This window comes from Tyto alba, unplaced genomic scaffold (genome assembly GCF_018691265.1).
Source record: "Tyto alba isolate M040663 unplaced genomic scaffold, T.alba_DEE_v4.0 Super-Scaffold_7, whole genome shotgun sequence".
Classification (NCBI taxonomy): domain Eukaryota; kingdom Metazoa; phylum Chordata; class Aves; order Strigiformes; family Tytonidae; genus Tyto; species Tyto alba.
This window is the reverse complement of record NW_024881328.1, coordinates 30091122-30116108: the sequence shown is the minus strand read 5'-3', so window position 1 is coordinate 30116108 and position 24987 is coordinate 30091122. Positions and strand designations below refer to the sequence as shown.

General features: G+C 40.9%; 1 protein-coding gene across 1 annotated transcript in view; it reads right to left on the bottom strand.

Annotated features, from left to right (window-relative positions):
* Nucleotides 1–22835, bottom strand: part of CCNYL1 (cyclin Y like 1) — a 34443-nt gene extending 11608 nt beyond the window's left edge. Inside the window, exons 1-6 of the mRNA XM_042784336.1 lie at nt 22337–22835; nt 8875–8949; nt 6590–6624; nt 4794–4894; nt 3249–3284; nt 2498–2549 (exon numbers count right to left, since the gene is read on the bottom strand). Coding sequence (XP_042640270.1) covers nt 2498–2549; nt 3249–3284; nt 4794–4894; nt 6590–6624; nt 8875–8949; nt 22337–22571 — 534 coding nt within the window. The 5' untranslated portion in view covers nt 22572–22835. The remainder of the gene's footprint in view (nt 1–2497; nt 2550–3248; nt 3285–4793; nt 4895–6589; nt 6625–8874; nt 8950–22336) is intronic.
* Nucleotides 22836–24987: the final 2152 nt, after the last annotated feature.

The window sequence follows — 24987 nt, the reverse complement described above, 5'->3', positions numbered from 1 at the left end:
AGCAGAAGTGTATACAACCTTTCCCTGCCACAGAGATAGAATAAAATTATATACTGAAAGCAGCAAGCAGCCTTGCGATATGAATATTCCAAACACAACACAATAGCTTTAGCTGGTATATTTGGTTTGAACACTTTTTTGATCTGTAAGGCTAATGGGAAACAGCATGAAGTACCATCATTATTACAGGTGCCAACTCTTGTCCATGGAACATTTTACAGACTAAAAGAGATTTTAAAAAAAAAGTTTCTCCCTGCAAGAAAATCACCAATATATACACACCAGGAAAGCACTGGCTCTTCCAAAGGCAAAATTAGGAGACTTCACAAGAAACCCCCTTCCAGCTGAGGAAGAGCTGAAGAACACGCCAGTATTTCTGCCACAGGTAGAACTGGAAAGTAACTTACACTGTCTTTGCAGGACTTGTTCTTGATAGATTCCAGAAAGACAACAAAGCTACTGAACAGCTAAGATTTAACTTTGACATGATGCTAAACTGTTTCTAAATATGGGGAGAAGAAAAGCTTATAAATAAACAGTCTGCGAAAGCAATCCTAAAATGAGTGTGTAGGAATTCTGACCCTGTCCCTCCAGACATTCTGGCAAGTCTCTTCCTGGAGGGATGAAGCTTCAAGAGCTCCAACGTTACACACTGGTTCTGCTAGACCGATACTGAGTACGTTTCTATCTACAGTCCAAGTTAGAGCTATAGTACAGTAAAGATACCAGATAAGAACAGCACAGCTGCTTGACATTAAACAGGTAGTGCTAAGGCAAGCAGCAAGCATTTTTGTGTGGTTTTGTAGTTTAAAATAGCCAGGTAGCAGTGTCAAGTAAAATGAAGAGGTAAGTTAACTTTGTACTCTCCACGCAGCCTTCTAATACACCACTAACCAACAGAGGTTACCTCTGCAGGGGGGGCATGCAACACTACAAGTAACACGAGTAGGATCCCCCGTGCGTGGTTCCTGCGCTACGAGCAGTACAGAAGCACATGCACAAGCACATTTTTGCTGACTGGAACTGAGGAGGAAAGGACTGAGACTGGTATTTGTGACTAAGCCCTGTGATGCTGGTGAATTGAAATTTGTTACTTCTGCTATTAGGGTCAACAGAGCCTGGATTTGGACTCCTTGTGACTGAATCTTTAGAGGACAAGGTATTCAGAGACTTCTTCCAGCTAATTCACCTTTTCAAAGGAACTGTAGGTACCCAGGCAAAACCCCATTGCTATAGAAACCAACAAGCCATTTGTATCTTTCCCCTCTGAAGTATGACATACAGCCATTACTGTATTTCTGTCTGTATACTGCAGTAAGATAGGAGAGACCTTTAAGTGTTCTCTAAAGGACACAATTACTTTCCTCTATTCATCCTCATTAAATAGGCAGTAGGCTATATGAAAGGATCAAAAGATGTCAGGTTGCTAAATAAAGAAAAGAAACTGTCTGATGAAGTAGAGTTCATCAAGCATAAATAATTTTCAGTGTGAAACAACAGACTCAGGCAGTTAAAACGGTTTTGGACCAGACTTTTCTCTTGAAGTGCCACAGTCCATACACGAAATCTTCTATACAGCTCTTCTCCTGAAGATCATTATTGCATAAAAAGAGTCATATTTATTCAAGTGTATAATTCTTAGCACAGTGGGTCATGTTTAGGGATGAAACTTTAACAAATTTAATTGTATATTAAAAATGGTTTATCAACAAGTCAAATCTGTGTGATTAAGTTGCATTCACTGAGGTAAATCCCAGAGCAAGCTGATTTTTTTTTTAAAGCCATTAGAGCCTTGCTAAATTAATTTCAAACGACAAACAAAGTAGTTCTGTAGGACAGTCACTATGCTAGCATTGCTCAAACTGGGCATAAAAAGCATGTGCTCCACTCTTGAGCTTGCCTGTACTATGAGGTTTTGCATTGTAAAGATTGTCTAAGAAGGGGCAGCAGGACCAGTCACATTAAAATCACATGCTGAATGCTCCTAGCTGTTACTGCAAGCAGCACTAAACATATTTGCTTTATTATTTTGCCTTTCAGGTTTTTTGAAGACCAAACTTGCTGTCTCCTACATTGTGTGATGCTTCATGTATTATGTTCTCCTGTTTGTAGTCATTTAAAAGGTTAGGCACATATCTATTAGCCATATCTTCCTAAATAAATAGGAAAGACTTAATTAAAAGTAGTGTTAAAGAGGGGAAAAAAGGAAAGTTCGGATACAAAATATGCAAGAATCAGCACGTGCTTGCTTTCTATTTATATTCAAAGCATAGGAAGCCAATCATACTTTGCAACATTTAGAAAGACTGGTTCTGCTCATGATCTAGCTGATATCAAAAGCTCAGGGGACACTCTTTGCACTGTATTTTACATATAAAGATACAATTTAAAATCAATTTGTTTGTTTCCTGGTGCTAAGACATTTTTATGACTTACCAATTTGTTAAAAAAATACGTGTATTGGTATACATTCAGAGGATCAAAAAGTTACACTTACCGTAAGAGGATGAGATTTTTCATCAAAAATATCCAATGATCTGTCAGAATCTCTACAAAGTAAAAAAATCTCTGTTTTAGCAACAGGAGTTAATTCGTAATGCTATGCTCCACTAAAAAGTATTACTCATTAAAAAGCATATAGGGACATATTTTATAGTTCAGCTTTTCCTAGAATATGGCATAAAGTTAGATTGTATTTTTGCAAAGCATTTAATGATGAGATCTTACAACTGAATATTTAAGAAGCTAAACAATGAATAGCTATCCATATCCTCATATTACGCTTAGTACAGTTCTCCCTTAAAATGTGAAACCATCTCAATTAATAGCAGTCATTTCAGAAAGGCAGCTGTAATTTTGAAGCATACACTGTAACTAGCTATAATGGCATTATTTGTACAAGGGACAGAGTCTTCCTCCAGCCACCAAAACTAATCTGTACCTCTGTACTCAGCAAAAGCTAAACAAAGTCCAAGGGCTGATTCTGTGGTGAGTTAAGTGTATTTTCCTCACTCCCTGTTTTGACTTTTTAGGCTTCATTCTTGATGAAGCATGTGCCATTGGATGGGTGTGTTACTGATGCTCCCATATTAGCTCAAGAGGAGGTACAACGAGGAATCAGATACAGCATAAAATACCAGATTTTTCAAGTCCTTTAAGTTATACTAGCTATTACTGAAGTGATCAAGAACATATCCCTGGCTCAAAGAGAAAGTTGTTATATTTCAGAAAAAACAAAGTTCACTCACCTGTTTTTTATATGGTAGAATATTGCTAATGTTACACTAAATAAGAGAAAGAAAAAAAAAATACTTAAAGCATGTTCTGTGCACACTATTCCACTGCAAAAGCAGTCGTACAGGGCAAAATGTTCAGAATTCATTATATATTGGCTTCCTTTCACATTCTCAAGTACTCTGTGTCTCATTTCTGATGTTTACCTGCCTGAGCAGAAACTGGCCGAATCAAATTTGCTAGCCAAACTACTTCTACATTCATTGTACAGGTATTTGTACCGCAAATAAGTGTTATGCTACATTTTAAATACACACCTTCATTGCCTGATTAGGTGACATTTATTAAAAATGAGGACTATTCACAACTAAATTGTACTAAAAGTTCGGCTTGATATTATATATACTGTTGTAGAGATTCTGCTGATGTTTTAACTCTGTATCTCTGGCTGTCTAATTTAGGACCTGTCTAAAAAAAAAAAAAAAAAAAAAGAGAATAATAAAGATATCATCCCAGTATAATCCAAGAAGGGGACAAGAACAGATCTCGGTCTCTGCTGAGTCAAGCAAGGCAATAGATTTCATATTGACACTCATCTACTGTGGCCAAATTTCAGGTACTTTACTAGCAGTGACAACAGGAACACTGTCATCACAGGAATCCATCACGGGCAAGCTCATCTGTTGCCAGCTGTACAGCACTTCAGAATGGCACAAGCACCATCTTTTAGGTTTTTTTTCTTCTCTAGAAAAGGAGTAGTGACATGCTATATATCTTTGTTTGAAACAAAATTTTGAAGTGACAAATCAACTTAGACATTTCCAATCTCTACTAAACCGTTAAAACAGTAAAGCCTTCTGGGCCTAAGGCTACTTTGCCTTTGTTTCCCTTCAGGCACAGTAAAACTCTATTCTCAATTCTCGGCTGGTATCACCTATATGCAAACAATTGGTTCTGTGGTACCCAGAACAATAGTTCAAACGGCCATTTCCACTGGAGAACCAAGACGACTGAATAATTATCAAATTCACCTACATAAAGTAGCAAAACACACCAAGAAATAGTGGAAAGGTTAGAACTAAAACCAAAGCCAGCGATATACTGTTATCCACAACTAGAGGGCAGGCTAATACCACTGGCAAGTAGCACAGTCCCACAAACTTTTCCTGCAACTCGATACAAAATCCATTTCAAGTTTTCCCAGACTGAGAGTTTCAGGATTTGGCTTTCAATGTGAAACCTTTCAGCTCCCCACCCCAACACACACTTTTAAACCAAAAATGCTGACACACTTCTGCACTCCTCAAATTCTCAAGTGCACAATGATAACTACATCAAAATACAGCAATACATCAGACCTGTAACAAAAAAAAAAGCTTGCTTTGGCAGTCATAATTAACCAGACCTCTACACCCCTTCCATGACCAACCTGAATAAGGAGTGCTGTGCTCCTCTCATTCAAGTGTTAAACTGGCTTTGGTACAGACAAGACCACCACAAAATCCCAAATAAATCTTGCAATGCTACTCAGCCCCTTGTTGATGACAAATGGTTCTTACCACTTTATTGTGCTTCTAAGGTTAGGTTGACTGACGGTGCTGTCATCTATAAATATTGTTGAGCATGAGCTGTATTTTTTCGTAAGCTGCCCAGGAGAAACCTTGGAGGGGGGTGGGGTAAAAAAAAAAACAAAAACAAAACACAACAGAAATACATTCAAGAAGGATTCTGTAAGATTTGGTTTACCACACTGGCTTTACAACTCAGGTAGTTACTGCAGAGGGGGTCTAAGTAGATGCTTGCTCCTGCTATGTAAGCTACCCTGTAGCCATCAAGTTCCTGAGGCTACCCTTTGTGTAAGACAGATTTATAACTCATACCTTGTAATATACAACATGATGTTTTTAGGTAAGTAATTTTTAGCAGAAATAACTGCAGCAAGAGCAGCAGGTCCTTCAATTTTCTCAGTTCTCCTCAATTCCATTCTTGCCAGTTCAGGTCTCAGTCTTCCCCCTCTCTGATGTACTTTATTAGATTTCCCTGTGACTCCATAATCATCTTTTCCCCTCTTTTATATCCTATACCGTTACATTTTCTGGCTACCCAGTATCACTCCCTGTAAAGACAGTTTTGCCTTTGGGGTTTTGTCTTGTTATATTTTAGAAAAAAAAGAAACCGCTTCCTAACGTTGCTCACTACACTCACGTCTTGTGTAGCATCTGGAATCTGGAAATAAAATACTACTATTTCCCTTACTTTTAATATTTAGAGCTAGGAATATGTTCCATCATCTATCCTAATCCTGTAGATTTTATACTGTAAGAAATCTTCCTATATAACACTAGTCAGGCTTCCCTGAGCACTTCTGGAGAATGTCTTGCACTAGAACAAGGACATCATAATCAATGGAGGAGTTTTAATCAAGCAATTCAAGATTCACTAGTTTTTGCCAGAATCGTTGTAAATGCCTTGTTTAAAAACTTGAAAGTCTTCCATATGAAAATGTTGGCACCCTTCACAACTCAATGGCTGCCTGGGAATATCTCCCATTCCAGCTGAAGTTCACCAGCAAAACCAATCCAATCACAGAGAGGAGTGAGAAAGGAGCAAAAAAAAAGAACCACCTCCCATAACCATACCAAATACAACAGACTTGAAATATCATTATCTTACCAGTAACTTATCAAGAGACACTTTCTAGAGAATATTTTTTAAGCTTTGTGTTAATAACTTCCATTCTTAGCTTTACTAGTCAATAATTTTTTATCCACTTAAAGACATTGCATCTTTTAAAATATTTTTTTGGTAAGTGAAGTGTCAAAACCAACTAAGATTTGCAGATGAAGCTTAGAACATATTTTCAGATTTTAAAATTAATGCATTATCATTTGTTTATCATGCTGATGATATAGTTTGTTCGTCATTCTCTTTTCATGCTGGATATATTTCTTACAGTTAGTCCTGTAGTGATGCTCAAACAGCAAATCATTTAAGATTTGCCATCTCAGCTGAGAAACTAATCCAGTTTTATTTCTGTTTTAAAAAAAAACAATGTAGCCCATTTGACTTCTTTTTTCTCCTTCACTGTTCTGAAATGCTCAAGACAAATGCTCAACAAAAAAAAAAAATCCATTCTTACACTTTTGACATCAGCCATTCTATGCTCTTTGTTACTGTGCCTGTTTGTTTATTTTTTAAAGACAGACAAAGATAATTCAGTTTTATCTTGCTAAGGAAGATCTGGAACATGTGTAGAACAATATACCTAGAATTACTACAGCTGTTTCTTGAATTTTGATTTGTACTAATATGCTAATATTGTCTATATAGCACATTAAGAATTTGTTTTACTTACATGATTGATGTGGTTGCTCTTCCTCTTCTCTCGCACTAGAAAGAGGGAGAAAGAATGTGAACAAAAAGGTTTCAACTTATGTTCAATAAAGTAATTCTATTAACCTAGTCTTCTGAAGTACATGAATATTAGAAGTTTCAAATTTGACTTTAGGTGTCTGGAAAAGTAGTTTAAGGAAAAAATATTGGGTCTTATCAAGCTAGTAAACTACATACTACTTCCAACTATCCACATGTACATTTAGGAACAACTTCTACCCCTTGTACTAAGGGAAAAACATCTCAGCTTTGAAAAGATTCTGTGCATCATGAAAAACTGGATGATTTCAGATAGTTCACATAGACAACATCCAACAGCAGCCACTTAGTAATCAGAAGTAAAAACATTACACACTGAACCTGCCAAAGACACGCAAGGAGGAAGTGAGGTGCCCAGCATTACATGTGCGTTCTCTCTCCTCCTATTAGACAGCAGAAGGCAAAAAGGTATTTCACTATACAGAAGATGCTGGCACAAGCTATGCCTGCTGATCATATAACTGCAACCATGTTATTTGATCATTTTAAATTGTGTCAGCCTTTCAAAGAAGACTGTAAGGTTGAACTTTCAGCTATAACAGTAGCAGTAAAACAGTGCTGTTAAAGGAGAGCTGACAGTTGTGTACATGCAGAAAGCTGTACAAATGTGACCAGCCTAGACAGGTGACTTCTCCAAAGTTTTGACCTCAGATCACTATCACTTGTCAGCAGGACATTCTCTTACATATATAGAAAACAATTGGAAGAGAGCATTCAAATTTTTTTGTCTTTTTGCATAAATCAAAACTCATAATCCTGATAACACCTCAGTAAGAAAGAACTTACGGATATTAAATCTACTAGTTCTATGGAAGGTTAACTAAAGAAGATCCAGTGAAATGGGAAAATAAATTCTTCTGCCTGACTTGTCCATAAAAATACCCTGTAAAAATCAATTCATCCAATAGAACTGCAGAGAACAGTTTAATAGCTTTTATCTCACCTAGCAGACTATTTTTATACATGAACACAAGCACATACATTTCAATACATTACATTTGAAGAACACCAAATCATGTTTAAAAGCAATACTAGCCCCAACAAGGATGTTCACGTAGTTTGAACATTATTTGCAGCAAGGCCGAAAGGCTGCACAGTGAAGCTGCACTACGATGTTCAAGAACTGTGTCAACTTGCTAATTGCAACTTAAGCAGTGCTCATTTAAGAGGTGCTTGAAACGTGCAAGTTGGATCCGCTGTCTGTTTGAAGACTGACCTTCGAGGACTTGAAGAGGCCTACATTTCCTTGATATCATCTCTTCTGGAGAATCATGCTAGTGCTTGTTTCCACTGCTCACATATCTGAGCATTGCGAACTGACAATTTTACTACTTGCCGTGAGAGTCTGAATAGCAGGACTGCAACTGACAGACCTGTCAAAATAATTCTACTTTTCTGTGGCAAAGCTATGCCAAGGTAGAAGATATACTGCAGCTTTCCATCAACACAGCCAATCTTATGTGCCACACTGTCTTGGAAAAAACAGCACTTCAAACAAGAAGCAACTATAAAGGGAACAGAACCATTTTTAAAATATTATCCTAAACCCCTTTTTAGTTGCAACTTCAAAATTTACTTTTGTCAGAATTCTTTTTTATTTGTACAATGTGGAAATGCCTCCACTTTTAAACAGTATTTTGGAATGCACAAACTATAGTAATTGTTCAATACTGATTTTACTAAGTAAACAAGGGATCTGCAAAGAAACTGAAACACCCAATACATCCATGTAGTTAAAACCAAGATTCAAGAATAATTATGCTACTGAAGCTACTCAGTTTAAAACAACATATTCAAAAGCAATTGATATACACTGATGGCTTAGGCTTATTACTCCTTACAAAAAACTTCCCTTTATTTTTTTTTCTTTTTTTAATTTAAAGCAATTTCTAAACCAGTCTTTGGTGATAAAAAACCCACCACTGCTTGCATCTTGGATTACACCAGTGAAGAAAGTGTTGCTCCTTCAGACTACTAGGATCCAGACTCTGAAATCTGATATTTAAGTGTTTAGAAGAAAAAGTGATTTTAAGTGTTAAGTAAAACAGCCTATGAATACATTTCTGTGTAAATGTGCATATTATTAATCTCTATACTTTGAAAGAATTAAAGCAGTTTGTGTTCTTGAGCTGTATAATTTAAATAGGCAGTTATTTTTCCAGGTTTTTCTCCCATTTTTTTTTTTTAATTGGAAAAAACTTAGCTTACCATCTGTCTGAGACTTGCTCAGGAAAATTGTGCTTGCTCTGGGATGATCAGATGGATTAGATTCCAAGGCTAAATCTGAAACAGGACAAAAAAAAGGAGATACTTTTAACAGAAGATGATGATTACTGCAACGATTCCCACCCAGCCTTAAAACGCTCAAGCACAGCAATGCAGACAAGATCAAAAAGACATAGAATGGGCTGTCTCTCTAAAGCAAAACCTTACTTTTGCCAAGACAAATAAAAAACTGACATTTTCCCCTCTGAAAAAAAGCCAGTGGACTTATTCCTATTGCTGTGAAGCTCTGAAGTATCTTACGGTTTCCATCAAAACAAAATCTGGAGAGAGGAGGGCAAACAAGAGGAGAGAGGAGGGGGAAAAAAAAAAAAAAAACAAAACACAGAGAGAGGGGGGCAAAAAAGGAAAAAAGGGGAAAAAAAAAAACAGGGGGCAGGGGCAGAAAAAAAGATACTGCTGATCTTTATGCTTTAAGAACACGATACAGCAGGAAGCTATCTCTGTGGTCTTCTAAATGAACATATTCAGCAACTTTTACAGTGCTGATAAATTCCAAAAGATGGATCTTACACTATTTTACTCTTTTGGAATTTCAGGTAAAACCTTTTACAGTTCTTAACTGAAGAACAATTATACACAACTATTGAAGAACAGTATTACACACAGCTACTGAAGAACAAAATGATTGCTTTAATCCTTAGCCACAATGAACCCGTGATGACATTAGATGAGAACATATTATTCCCTTTGATTATGAAGGGAATGACCACTGAAAGGTTTGTTGAGAAAACCACAAACATCACGATGAAATTTTGAGCTGCATTATATTTGACAGAAGAAATAGCTGTTCTGAGGAAGTCATGCTACAGACACACTGACTTATGTGAACACATGAACAGAATAATCTAGTACCGTGATCCTATATGTCCTGGAAAGAACAAATTCGCATCCATTTTCATTTGTCATTCTGATCTTCCTGTGTGTTGCTTATGCCATGCTAGCCAAAAAAAGCACGCAAGCTCACAAACTTGCACTTTACATGTTTCAAGATTGCCACACCCTTGAAATACAAAGTCACCTAATAATCACCATCAACTTTTAATGAAAAAAAATAATCTTTAGATCTTTTTATGCACGTAACCAACAGAACTCTGGTTAAATAGTAGCCAAAGTATGCACAAACTGTCTTGGTGCTGGAAGTCTTAACTATTTGAATGTTTTGTGCTACTGCACCTAATCCATAGCATAGCCACAGCCCTTGTATATCAGCAAGAGAACATAATTGCAAAAGCATGTGTCTCCAAGACTTCTCATTGCAGATTCCCACTGGTACACAACATTGGTACCCAGACCTGGATGTTTTCCAAGTACTGGGCTTACAAAATCACTGATCTTAGTCCAACGGCATTGCTCTGACACTGGCCCAGAATGAAGACCACTATCAATATGAATCTCTACTGTGTAAGTAAGGTAGCCAATGTCTATTTAGAAATGCGAAGATTGTTCAATAAGGAATTTCCCCCCCCCCCTTCAAAAAAGGCCAGAGTCAGCTATGAAAGCATACCATCTTGAGCAGTTTTTAAAAGCTAACTTGCAAAAGCAGTATTTCTATCTTTACCTTACTGCATCCATTCATGGCACACAGTGAACAGATACCTGAATTTAATCATGTGGTTAAAATGTAAGTCCTGGTTTAGAATCCCTAGAATGGAATTTGCCTTACAGCTCATACCTGAAGTACCACTAATACACACTTGATTTCTTGGAAAAAAAAAAAAAAAACCACAAAACATCAAAACCAGCACACAACAGTATGCCATACTGGCACATTTTAACTACTGTTTGTAACATCTCAACAAAATAGTATAACTGTTGTTTAAAATTTCTGCACAATGTTGACAAGTTTCTAACACTGATTTAGCAAAATCATTTTTAAGAGACATTTGAGACCAGCTCTAGCTCCTAATGCTGTATAGAGGCCAATTCTAGCTTTAATGCTAGCACTCTATCTAAAAACCAAACATGGACACAGACCAAGTAATTCACTAATAACGACAAATATTAAACAACTTCAGATTTCAGAGTGATTCAGAAATCAAAGTATTTTGCTAGTCTACCAAATAACTTAAGTATCATCAATAGGCAAAACAAGACTGCAATATGCAGATTTAAAATACAGATTATTATAATCAAGTTATGATGCAAACAGAGCAAACAATTCAGAAATTATTTATTTACAGTTCAGCAGCAATTACTTTTAGAATAACTAGGTAAGTCAAGTTAGAAAGGACCTCAAGAGGTCCTTAGTTCAACCTCTTGCTGCTGAAAACAGGGTCAGTCATGAAACAGAACTAGGCTGCTCAAGGTTTTATCAAGTTGAGTCTTGAAAACCTTCAATGAGGGTCCACAGAGCCTAGATCATCTTTCCCACTGAGCGGGACTAATGCTTACAGGGCTATGGGACTCCCTATGGAATGGTAGGGAAGAGCACATAGAACTGTACAAGACTTGCATAATGTTTAGGGGAAGGCAGCAAGGAAGACTGGGGAAGAACAAGCACAGGAAAACAGAGAGAAAAGGGAAACTGAATTCAGTAACTCCTAATACATGACTGTTTTTCTCCTTGTTGAATTTCATAGGGTTCCTGTTGGACCAATCCACCAGCCTTTCTAGGTCCCTCTGAATGAGCAGCCTCCAGCATACTGACAGTTGCCCAACTGGGTGTCATCTGCAATTCGGGCACACCCCATCGACTCCTCCAGGTCACTGATAAATGTTAAACAGGACAGGTGCTTTTTTTCCAGGGAAGACACAGTACAGGATAATGCCCATCCTCCCTCACCTCTTAAAAAAAAATACACTACAATCTTGACTTCCCTGAGGTTTTGATTTACTTTGAAACTGTATGACTTGTTAAAGCTTGCTTCTTATGTTGTTTTTGCCTCTTCTTGTGCTCTGCCAGTCCCTATATCCATGCTTCTTAGATGTGAGAAATCAGGTCTAGGGGTAAAAGCACTACAAGAATTAAACGCATGCAAATATAACCAACTTTCACCCCAAACAAGAAGGGTCTAACATCAGCTGCACTGCAGGACGCATCAAGGGAAATAATATTGACATGGCTACAGAGTCAAACTTGCCCTCCTGAGCCCAAGCAGACACACATACTTGAGGAGAGGAACAGCAGTGAAAGGAAAGTAGATTTTATTGGCTCCAGTTCCATGGTGGCTCTGCCAGACACAAGATGCTTTCTGCTAGACAAAGTCAGGTGTATCAGCACCCATAGCACATTAAATCCACAACACAGACTATACAATTGGAGTTATGATACTAATGAAGTCCAAGACACATTGTGCAGCGGTCAGTCCAAAACCCCACAAGAAGTGATCAAAACCAACTCTAATTAGGCTTCTTACAGTACATCTGCTTTTGTCTTACAAGGCACTGCAAAGAAAGAAAGATGTATTTAGCAGACTGCCTCCCTGTAGCTTTCCCCTTCTAAGCAGCCAGAGAATTTTAACCGCCCTTTCTGTGCTGTTCTCCTTAAACAATGCTTTTTTCCAAGCAATGGAAAAATTAGTCGTATGATTTGCTCTTCCTAAACTGCCAGCGCTGCTCATGAAATACCAAAAAGGAACAGCAATACAGCTCATGAAGGAAGTATAAGGCAAGTGGCAGATAAAGACATGAGAAGAAGCAAAATGTAGTGGGAAACACAGCAAAAGAAAAGCCGGAGGATGAGGATGTCTGCAAACAATTTGACTCACAACCAAGCGTAACTCCTAATACTTCATCCTGGTACCACTTATGAGTCCAAACCCAATATATCTACCCCTGAAAATAACAGTAAATCTGGATCAGAAGATGTATGACAAAAAGCTCAAGCTTCACATAAAGTTAATAGAAAAAGAAAGCAGCATGGTATGCCACAAGAGGAACGGAAATAATGGGAGTTAAAACATGCAGAAACAGGAATGACAGAAATGAGAGAAGCAACAGGGTGATATAAAAAGCAAGAAAACAACACCAAAACATTTTTGTTCTAGAGGCTATCAATTCATTAGAAGTCAAAACACATTTACTATTGGCCCCTCACACTTAATGATAAAGAGGTGAGAAGGGAAGATTCCCATCACCAATTAAATCTGTGGAGCTGCACAGTAACATTGCCACGCTACAATGGCCCTCCACCTCTCGGAGAGCTATGTATTAAAAACAGCCTTCCTCCTTATTCTTCTGCATTTCTCGGTGCCATTTATTCACGTGGTACTACCAAGCTTGTTGGATCAACCCTGTCTCCAACTGCAGAACAGAGAAGCCTGAACTTGCTTCCCTCTCTCACCATAGTAATTTTAAAGAATCCCTTGCAGCTTGCTTGCCCTTCAGACAATCTCAGCTACCTCTGCTGTGCGCTCCATGTGCTGGTAAGAGCATACAGTCCCCTGCAGGGGAGATCATATTACCTTTAACAGCAAACCTCTGCCCCTAGCTCAAGATCTTACATCCTTTCCTCAACATGAAATCCGCACGAATACTTTACTTTTATTCATCTATGCCACATAAGAACATGTGTGGGTTTCAGGAATTTATAATGCTAGGTACTTATCTGTTTTACACACCTCTATGGGTGATTTCTACCTATTAAGAACACATTTTACACACTGCATGTGCGACATCTATTATTTAATGACTAAAGGCAACAGTCAAAGATGTCACTGTTACTAAGTAGCAGCCCTTTGACAATTTCACTACTTTAGGACATGAAAATACTGCATTTCCTTTAATAGTTTTAGCCCCATACTCTGCTTTACTAGACAGCAGTAACATCTTGATACAACACATATTTAAAGCATTAAATCATAATATAATTTCTTTGCAGTAAATTGAGTTTCTTCCCCTGCTCAGTGGGTTACTAGCTTTGATCAACATTTGAGCTTCTCTTATATTTCATTATCTTACAGTGTGAAAGATGTGAGTTACTTAACACTCCCAATAAAGATTTAAAAATTAAATCAGTTTAACAAGTTTGCCAATATGTTTCAGAAAGTCTGCTATTCCTAACAATAACTTAATATAAAATTATTTGTCCTTTAAAATATGTTATTCTATTTCTATTCCCCCAAACTCTCCTAAAAGTTACAATTCTGGTTTCTAAATTCAACCTGCTTTGTTTACTTCTCACCAGCCACACCAAACACACCACAGAACCCAGCATACATACGTTGTTTTCCATTTGCCTTCTCCTGTTATGCCCTCAGTTACACACCAGTTAGTCTAGCCTTTAAAAGCTCCATGGGTGGTTTCTTCCTCAGATTTGGACAGAATGAAAGCACTCTGACCTCCTGATTATTCATATTCAACAGAATACATCTTTCTTCCATAATGTGTTGGACTCAAAAGATAAAAAACTTGATCCATTTTCATAACTAATACAAGCAAATTTGAATACATAAAGAACTGGCTCTGTTGCATAACAAACTGTTTTCAAAACAACCAGTTCTCAGAAAGGAACTCTATTTTGAGGGAGAATCTTGGTGAAAACAATCTTAACCAACACTTGCATATGTCCCTTAAAAACACTCCTAACTCCTCAGAGAAAAATCAACTCTTTTTAAAAAGGAAAACAATTGAAAACAACCCATGCAGCTGGCCTTTGTTCAACAGAAGGACAGAATCGTTGAGGCTGGCAAAGAACTCTTGAGGTCACTCACCTAATCCCAACCTCTGCTCAAGTCTGTCTGTGACACTGTCAGTCAGGTTTTGAGTATCTCCACAGAGACTTTACAACCTCTCTGGGCAAACTGTGCTAGTGTTTGACCACCATCATTATTAAATTATTATTTCTAAAGACTGTGACTGTACACAATACACACAGAAAGATGTTGTAAAGCTATTTAAAATCTGTCAGGTGTTCTTTATGGCACTACTATAAGAACAGCAATATCATTACCAATACCCAGCACATATCTAAGTGCACTGTGATGTTTTATAAGGCTGCAGAAATGACTTCAATATACTACAGCGTCTCCTAATTAAAGAATTATTTGCTCTGTTACACCACACTTCTGAGTTGGACTGGTTCAAGAAGAAACTGACACAGTAAGCATTTCAAATTTCCTACTAAAATAAGAAGAATTTAGAAAGCTAAAGTGTAGACCATCTATTAAACACTGTGGGCTAGCCAGCATTTGTTGTTTATTGATTTCCGCTTTTTTTTTTTTTTTTTTAATCAATACAATATTAGTGTTCTTGCATTTCTTAAAGTGTAGGAGGATCTACACCACTACTGTTGGCCTCCACAGCAAATCCCAACATAACCCTATTGCATTCAGTTCACAGCCCCTGTTCGGATAACATGATCTGTTCCACTGTGCACAATACCTAGCCTTTCTGGGACTGAACAAATTCAAGTAGGCTTCCATTTGTTTCACAATGTACCTGCCAGGGTTATAATCACTTCTGCACATTTTAGCTAGGTAAAACAGCAGAATGTCAGGAGTGCCCCAAACCCCACAGTGAAGGCAGGACCAGTTAAAAGGGAAGAAAACTAGATGCCCCTAGAATTTTATCTTGGAACTAGAAGGGAAACAGTAGTTAACAGGTTATATCCTAAACGTAACTAACATTGTTAGAGATGTGTTTCTGTACTGCATTTAATGTAAGACCACTTAAAAGAAGAAAGAATTGGTTCCATGCTGTCCACTTTTTATTCCCCACACAGGCCTTCACACGTATCACAATTCACTACCAACAGACGCTCAAATATAAGTCTACAGTTCTAATTTTTTAATTGATAAGTCAAACCAAAGATTTCTAACTGTACACATTAAAGATCAACCAAACTTTATACTCCTAAATCCATGCTGATAACTGCAACTGTAAGGAAACTGTAACAACCCCTCACATGCTCTCTGCCTTACTTAGCACAAGACATGGTTCAGAAAGAAAAACAGGTGACAACCAGAAATTCCAGTCTCACCTAATGTCTGCAGGTACCCAAATATTAGATCCACTGTACTGTGTGCTAGGTGTCACACGCCACCTGATGGACTGGCATATGTTAAGTTTTTTCTCCTCTTCCAATTGCTCACATTAATGCAAACTTCAAATGAAGTTTAGGCTTTTATGAAAGTTAACAGTGTCATCAAGTTCTGTGCCGTTTTAGGCACAAGCCTGAACAGAGTCACTCTTTATAGTGGCTGTGTGGATTCTCATTTTACCTGCAGTTTGTTCTGTAAAAGAAAAATAACTATCTGCATAACAAAGCATGTCCAACAGTTTTACAGAAAAGCTTTTTTTTTTTTGTATTTGAAAGAAACTGGCATTCAACAGTTTATTATCCGAGTCTGACTGACACGTTTGATGACAAGCCAGTGTTACCTTTCACACTTTAAAAAAATCCAACAACTATGTTTGAGTATTGCAATGCCTCAAGACCCTTTCAGAACTCCAAACAAAAGCAAAGCTGTGCTGTACACACACAACTCCTGAAACACTGCAGAACACTACCTGGCTGACAGTGGGATTTTTGTGTAAGCTGTTGATGTAACCCTGAAATTTGCATCACCTGCAAGTATGATCTTCAGTTTTAGTCATATGGCTTTACTACACATTTCATTAAATAACGCCAAGCTTTTTAAGTCAATTGTGTCCCCATTTGTCCCTTCAAGTCGAAAAATTCAAAGTTTCCTTCTGAAAACATTATTTTTCTAGTGAGTGAAAGAAAAGGGCACATTCAAACACTAGCTGTAATGAAGAAAAAACAAATATATTTAGAAATGTCGAGATTAGCTTGTTGACAAGAATCTACAGATCCAAGTTCTAGGTTCTTAACGTTTTGTAGAATTTTTCTCCTGCCTCCCAGAGTCACTTCCTCCTGTATGTGGAACAAACATTGTTAGAAACCTTAACGTGTAATGCAAATTTGGGAGGAGTAACTTTTTGTGTTTTGTTGGCTCGTGCAAGAGCTCATTCTCCTGTTAGTCAGCTTTTCAGTATGACCTTACCACATTGATCACACTTGAGAGAATGCATACTTCTAGCCACAAAACTGTTGCTCTACATCATCTACTCTGACAGGTAGCTCAGTTTCCTTAGTTCTGTCAGTTTCATCAAAACCCTCAGGTTAGCCATATATTTCATTTCAGTATTTCCCATTTTATGAAAATCTCTCAGTTATAATAACCGTTACACTGGAAGCCTCACCAAAAACTCTCACCAAAATAAACAAATTACTTTTCCTCCATATGAGCTTCATGTATATATGTTCCATATCAACTATTCTTAAAAATCTAAGGCTTATATACAAACTTGCTCACTGCAGAAGCGTCCAAGAAATAGTGAAGACAGAAAAGCATAGAGGATTCCTTAGCTGTCAGCAGTACCCAAGCATAAGAACATAAATACTGATACTATACTGGGGCAATGATTTCTTCTATTTCCAATTCCCAAATCTGCAGAGCAATTTCATCATTGTTTCTGAATGACTCTGATTCAGTCATTTCCACCAGAGGCACTTTACAGATCATTTTGTAAAGGCCATGACATTAGGCATCTTAAGACAACAACATGGGACGGGTTTCAGGCTTACAGAGTCAATTCTTTCACACTTGTCAAAATCACACACTGTTTGTAACTGCTACAAATACCTTTGCAATTAATTCCTAGTCAGTTATAGGAAAGGGATATTGAGAGTTCTGGGGAAAGAAGAGTAAGCATAGTAGGTGAAAAATGGCAAATACAAGGAAGAAAGGAGAGGGAACATCAGAAAGGGGCCAGAGCACCAGTTGGTTTTCACTCCCAACTTCGTATTTGTCCAACTAGACAACGGTATTTGTCAGGCTATGCAACTACTTATCTTCAGATAGAGAGGCACAAAACCCAACACAAGATGGTTAAGTCTTTCCAGTGTTGAAAACTGCTGGCATCAAAAAGCCAACTCCCTGCATCAAAGCGTTTGGGTTTTGGTTTGGGTTTGTTTTTTTTGTTTTTTTTTTTTTTAATTTAACTTACTAGCATTTTAACCAGGTCTTAAAAACAAAACAAAACCAAACCAAACCACACCACCAGGGAAAAACACCCCTCAAAAAAAACCCTCCACCCACATGCTTTAAGTAAGCTGACATGATATAAGAGAGGAACAAATGAACAGTATTTTGACCTTCTACAAGGAGGTTTATAGACAAGCTGTTGGTGAAATCAGATCACAGATAATCAATATATTCAAGTATCTGTTAATCTTCAACACTGTTTAATAACTGTGGTGTGCAGGCAACTTGAAGCATGCCCCTTTCAGCATGGCACAGCCTCTACCGAGCCAAGGGGCTGTTGAAAAAATAAAAGTAGGCGCTCAGGTGCTACAAGAGTTACTGTAGGCACTAGTATGTCTGAGACTGTATCACTTCATTCTCTATTAACTCTTCTCTTCGAAGTCCCTTTCCAGTTGTTTTCCCATCTAACCATCCCACTCAGCACCTCTCCTGATCCCATTTGCTCTTCTCTCTCATCCCCGATTATCTTTTCTCTTGTCATTCTCCACGCCCACCCATCCCCCAGTTCTCCGGGTGAAGGTACTAGGTCATTTTGTCCCACCAGTTCAACAATCTTCCCTTTGGTTCATGTGAATCAGGCAAACCTCTGCTCAAAACTGCTGAACTCAGTAAACAGCAGCAGTGGAGGAAGATAATGTTTTCAAGTACAAGTGAGAACAGTCTGCCAAGCAAGGTCTTGTTCTAGTTTTAGCCAAGGATCAAAGAATTTATGAAAAATTAGATCTATGTTTAAACATAGGGATCTGGCAAGAAAGTGTCAGCCATAAGAAGTTCTCTCCTGAATAACCAGAAAGAAAAAAAAAAAAAAAAAAAAAAAAATCACAAGAAAAAAAGAAGCCTAAAATAAAAATTAGCAGACACCCGCTGAGGGGGGAAAACAACACCCCCCCCAGCCCCAGTAACTAGCACAGCCCAAACAGCACATTATGATCAAAGAGCTGCCATTTCTAAAACTACATAGGAAAATTTTTTGGTCAATTCCAACTTCTTTGGACTGTTGCTGGCACACTGAAAGGAGGAACACTTAATGTCAGCTGAACAGCCAATTAGCACCTTCAGGTACATTTTAGCTTTCAATAATTAACCGTAGATGTGAACAATTTTGGAAGAAACTATCATTTCCAAAGTTATGCTTATTCCTGTTTACTTAATACAGCTTGTCTTAGCATATCAAACCACAAATGCAGGCTTATTTCTCATTCTGAAAAAGTGTACCCTGAACAGGTTATGGCTCAGGATTTCAAGAACCATAAAAAACAAAGTAATCCTTTAAATTCTCTCTTAGCCATGGATCTCACAACTCCTTCCATCTGAATTAACTTTTGCTGAAACATTACACTTTCAGTTTCACAGTGTGTTTTATCTGCATCTCACTTACCACTCCTTTTTTGTCTTACATAAACAGCACTTCATAACCTCCCTATTTTAAGAAAGTGAGATTTTTCTTGTTTAATTCTGATCTGGTACAAACAAAGCAGTGCCTGTTAAGTAGTGTTCTGGAGAAGCTACAGAATAACCTTCATTTAAGAGCACAGACCTGAGAGGACCACATTATGCTTGCTACCAAAAAAGCAAGACAAAACAATACAAAACAAAAAGTCCAAAGCTCAGTTGGTAACTTCTGCACTTCTGATACAACCAAAACATTCAATTTTAACAAAACAAGTATAAAAGTATTAAGACAGATTTAAGAACAACAAACAACATAAATAGAGAAATTTAAGGCATGAAGGAACTCCATCACATTTGGATGCTAGCTTTCTGATATATTTAGCTGTGTTCTTAGAAACTCCTAGAACTGAGCAGCATGGAACAAAAATAGCCAAGATGATCTTGACTTTTTCCCTGTAGCTTTCTCTCTTTTCCCCCCTGCCAAGCATTCAATGAAAGGCCAGTCAGTTCCCAGCCTTCCATTATTGACAAAATTGGCATCTTAGCTAACCTAAGATATTATACATTAGTAAATTATAAAAGTAATATTTATCCCTCAAATGAATCTGCTGGACTACTTACCACTACAGCAACAAACTAATGCTCTGTGGTAGTCAACAGCACAGAAACATGTAGGCTGTGTGCATGGTTTGGGTATGCTGACAGCTTTTATATCCTAGAGTTAAGAGGGATAAGCATAGCTATCTGGTATATCCAAGTGCTTACAGATCTATTATTTTCACAGAAGGTCTTACAAACAGATAGCACTATCATTTAAAGTTTCATTATACTGTCCATTTCATAACCATTCATAACACTCAAGACTTCACAATGCTTTACTCTTTGAAGTTTACTGCTTCAATCTACCCAGGCAGCACTTTATAACATCCAAAAATTAACAAAAAAAGTTTTACTTCTCATATCAATCATACAGATTTGTGTTTTCAAAAAGATATCAAACTTCAATGCTTTTTTCAGACCTAAACAGTTATATAATTCAGAAAACTGTAGACAAATAGCATCTATTATTTGTAGCAGATCTATTTCTGAGGTCACGCCATAGTGAACCACATAGTATTGTAAAAGTGATCCTTAAAATCATCTACAACCTATACTACTTATACAGTTCTAATTTGAGGATTAACTCCTGCATCAAAATTAAAGTTTCCATAGCCACAAAAGTAAAATTTGTGATAGACAGCTACTATCTCATTCTTGGACTATACACTCTTATTCATGTCTGCAAATTCAAAAAATTAAATACTTGCCTACTTCAAGGCCAGTTCTGACATCTAGATGAATTCTCAATTAAGCCCAGTTACTTCGCACTGCTGACATGATCACATACTAAAGATTCAAACAAATACAACCCTTATTCCTGAGCAGATTTATTTAGCTTAGGCATTTTTGCTTGGCTTATTAGAATCTTTAGAGAGTTTAGCTCCTCCTCCCTTAACGAGTATGGGAAAGTTGAAAGATTTCCGTAGTATCTTCTCACAAAAATAGTTTTATTTCTCCTAGACACAACTATAATTTCTCGTACTGCTGTATGGCACAGCTGTCTCAAAGGAAATCCAAGGGGCTGACTGTTCCATCTTATTTCTGTAACAGCTGCACCATATGGTGCTGTGCAGAACCACGCAAGTTTAATAATTCCATTTCTGAAAGTTTCCTCACATACTTCTGCAGCCAGTTCCTCTCCTACAGCCAAAATTTTTTTTCTGAAATTCAAGATGAGTATGAAGGGCCAGTGTTAATTGTTACTGCATGCATCGTACAATTAAAGATGTCAGACAGGCTATCTTTTTTCAACTGAATATATTTCATATAGGTGCGGTTATAATTAGGAAAAGGAATAGCAAGATGCATGTTAATTAAACTAAGTTTTGAATATCATAAGCTATTACACTGTGCTGTACGCTAATGGTATCACATGATCAGACAGACAGAAGCATCCCTAACCTGTTACATGTTGTCTCGGTAACTCTCACTGCAGCACAAACCCGCAAGCTCTTCCTAGGCATGCCTGAAGAGGAGACGCATTACAGAGCAAGTCTGTGTGACACCAGTGCTCCAGGTATAACTGGAAGGAATCTGAACAGCAAACACCTACTTTCCCATAAACTCAAGGAAAGCAAACTGGGAACACAGGGAGCTACATGACACGGAACCTCGGTGTAATGAGTCCACAGCTATAACCAAGCACCCTGCACTGCTACATTACAAATTACCCACGTCCAGCCACACTGATGTCATATGCACACAATCTTTGTAATTCTTAATTCTCTTATTCCCCACACACCCTCTTCCTTCCTCTTGTTCAACAGAGACTGGAAACGCGGCAGCTTTTGCAAACTGCCTGACCCATACGACTGAGCCACGACTCCATAGTTAAGGAGAAACGAGCTGCCAGACTTCCACATCAAACGGAAGCACCCGCGGGCTCCTGCCATGATCCTTTCGAGTTCCCCGACCTCTCTCTCCAGCGGGCGGAGAGCGGCCTGGGGGCATCCCCGGGCAGGGGGGAGCCGGCCGCTCCTCCGCCCTTGGCCGGGTTATTTGTCAAGCGGCCGCGGCGGCCCCACGGCTTGTAGTTCGGGCAGAGGTCCCGGACACGCAGCCCGTGTCCCCCGTCCGGCGGCAGCGAGGCGGCGTGCCCGCAGGAAACCCCGGCGCCGTCAGCGCGGTGACAGTCGCGGGGAGCTCCGTTCGGGGCGCGGCGCGGGGCAGGGCCCCCCCTGCCCAGGACTGGCCAGACCGCCCGCTCCCCCCCCGCCGCCGGGACAAAGGGGGCGCGCCGCGGGCGGGGAAGCGCCGCGCCCCGGGCTGCCAGTCCCCCCGGGCACCTACCCAGCCACCCACCCGCGGCAGAGCGGAGCGGGGGCACCCCGGGGACAATCCCCGGCGGGGCGGGGATGAGGTGCCCCGGCGCTCCCCGCCGCCCGCCCGGCCCCGCCGCTCACCATCCGGGAACTCCCGGTCGCTGATGTGCTGGAGGTGGGGGCCGCCGCCGCCGGGATCCGAGTCCCCCGACTCGGCCTCCGCCGATCCCGAGCCGCCGCCGCCGCCCGCTGCCGCCGCCTGGTACGCGTCTGCCCAGCGGTCGGGCCCCGGCGCTGCCCCGCCGCCGCCGCCGCGGGCCCGGCTGAGCTTGGGGCTGGCGTCCGGGGATACGCAGCAGGTGACGGTGTTGCCCATGGAGCTCGGAGCTCCCCCGCCGGGCCCCGGCTACGCGGCTCCCGGGCTGTGGCGGGGGAGGGGGCGGAGGGGGAGCCGAGGCGCCGGGCTGAGGGAGGGAGGGAGGGAGGGAAGGGCGGCGGGAGGGGCGGGCCTCAGCGCCGCCTCACCGCCATCACCGCCGCCTCCGCCGCGGCCCCCGCCCGCCCCAACGGCCGCGCGAGCCCCCCCACCGCCACCTGCGCGCGGCGAGCAACGGACCTCGCGCGAGCGCCCACCTTCCCCCAGGCTGGGGGGGGGGGGGGGGGGGGCGGGGGGAGGCGGGGGGAGGAAGGAGAGGAGGGGAGGGGAGGCCCGGCCCCGCCTCGCTCCCACCCAATCGCCTCCCGCCGGCGCGCCGCGTGACGCCGCTCCGCCAATGGGCGCGGCGATCGTCACGCGGCCGCCGCCGCGCCCTTCCTGGCCCGCCCCCTTCCCTTCCCCACGCGCACACGCGCACGCAGCGCCGCCGGCGGCCCCCTCGGCCACGCCCCCTGGAGGGTGGACCCCGCATCTGGCTCCGCCCTTGGCCCCGCCCCCGGAGCCGCCTGGCTCGCGGGGCCCGGCCGCGCACGTGCTGCTGCAGCAGCAGCGGGAGCAGCGTAAAGAAACCTAAAGCAATCATATTTTTTAAAATGCACTAATAAAAATTACCAACGTAGTATCATTAAATAATTCGTAAATATATTAATAAATAACCGCACGAGTCACGCCCGGCCCGCGTGCCACCCCCAGCCCAGAGGCTTAGTGAGGGGCGCGGGCAGCCTCGGAGCTGCTCGTGGAAGTTTAAAAAGTGGTTTGCGACTCTCGCCGGCCCTTTCCCCCTCGTTGTCAAAGGTTTTCAGGGCTTCTGGGCTGGGCCGGGGTCTCTCGCCCTCCTGCCCCCGTGTGCTGCTGGGCGCCAGGCTGGGCCGGGGGCTGCAGCGGCTGCTGCGAGCAGCGCGGGCCCTTCTGAGGCGCTTGTGGTGGAGCCCCTCGTGTAGTTGAGCATGAGCAATGCTGCGTCCCGCTGCTCGCTCACCGCTTGCTCCTTGCTGCTCCACGCGCTACCTGCGGGCAGGCTGGGGACGGAACGTTAGGCGTGGCTGCTGGGATTCCCAGGGACTTTTGTTTTGCCTTTCTGAAAGTCTCCGGCCATTGCGTTTTTGCTTGGTGAGTCTCAGCTACCTGAGAGCTTCTCAGAGGGCTGGAATGTTCAAATACACTCCAGGGAAGATGGATTAGAGGGCAAGATACCCACAGCAGTCAGAGGCCCTGATAAACATGAACACACGTCATTCTGCAATGGATCACCTCGCTATCGCTACAAAAACTTAACTCTGGCCCCTGATAAGGAGAATAGCTCTGCAGAAGATTTAAGAACATACAAAGTATTACAAAATGCTGCTATCATGCTGGCAGTTATTCCAGAGATAGGCAGGCTCAGGGGTTTACTCCATTTTGTAGGACAAATCCTAATGTTGGCTCTCCCATATGATTGTGGAAGCAGAGTTTTCAGACAAAACCATGTCTAGTTGCTTTGAAGAGAGGAAGTCATAGATGCTGCTTTTCTAGAATCTGTAAAACTTAATCCCAGGCACAATAAAGGGAGGAACTAAATGATTTATAGTCTTATATGAGGATTATTCCCTCAGACTGTTGAATTACACTTTTTCACTTGCCTGCAAGTTCTCTAAGCAGTGTTAGCTAAGCCTCTCCACACGCTACTGACAGTTTGTAAAGCCCTGTTACTCCAGAGGAATCTGACCTCGCTGTGGATTACCCGAGGACCTCAGAGAAGATTTGCCTTCAGTGCTTTTTGAACCACCTCAGCCCAACGTCCCTCTGCAGCCTCTGCACTCTCCTTGGAAAGCTGTAAGGCGGCAGGTCCTGCTCCCAGGTCTAGGAACGACCGGGAGTTAACCATCGGGTGGGACAGGAGACTTGCCTGAGTCAGAGAGGGAAAAGAGGGGCTTCATGCAAAACAGCCATTGAGAAGCTGGTGTTTTCCTCCTTCTGGCATTGCATCCACTGATTTTTGGTGAGGATGGGAGAAAGCTGGAGGGTTGGTGCAGTTTAATGAAGTAATTAATTCTCAAGCAAGAATAAAAGCTGGCTTGCATCCACGCTATTTAATATTAAAACTGGTGTAATTTACCCTCGTATGCCAGAAAAGCATCTTACTTGTTTGCACCTGGCTGACTATTTTAAAAAGTGGCAGCAGCTGAGCAAGCTGCAGTGCTGCTGGGCCCTGCCCAGCAGCTCAACGTGGACAAAGGCGAGCCTGCTCCATCCAGAGCACTGGTAGGAATCACAGGCAAATCTGCATATCTCAACCAGATGGCCATGATGCCGAGCATCCGTTTCTTAAACTGTGTCCCTCCTTGTTCCTTGCAGCCATGCCAGTGCGTGTGATGGG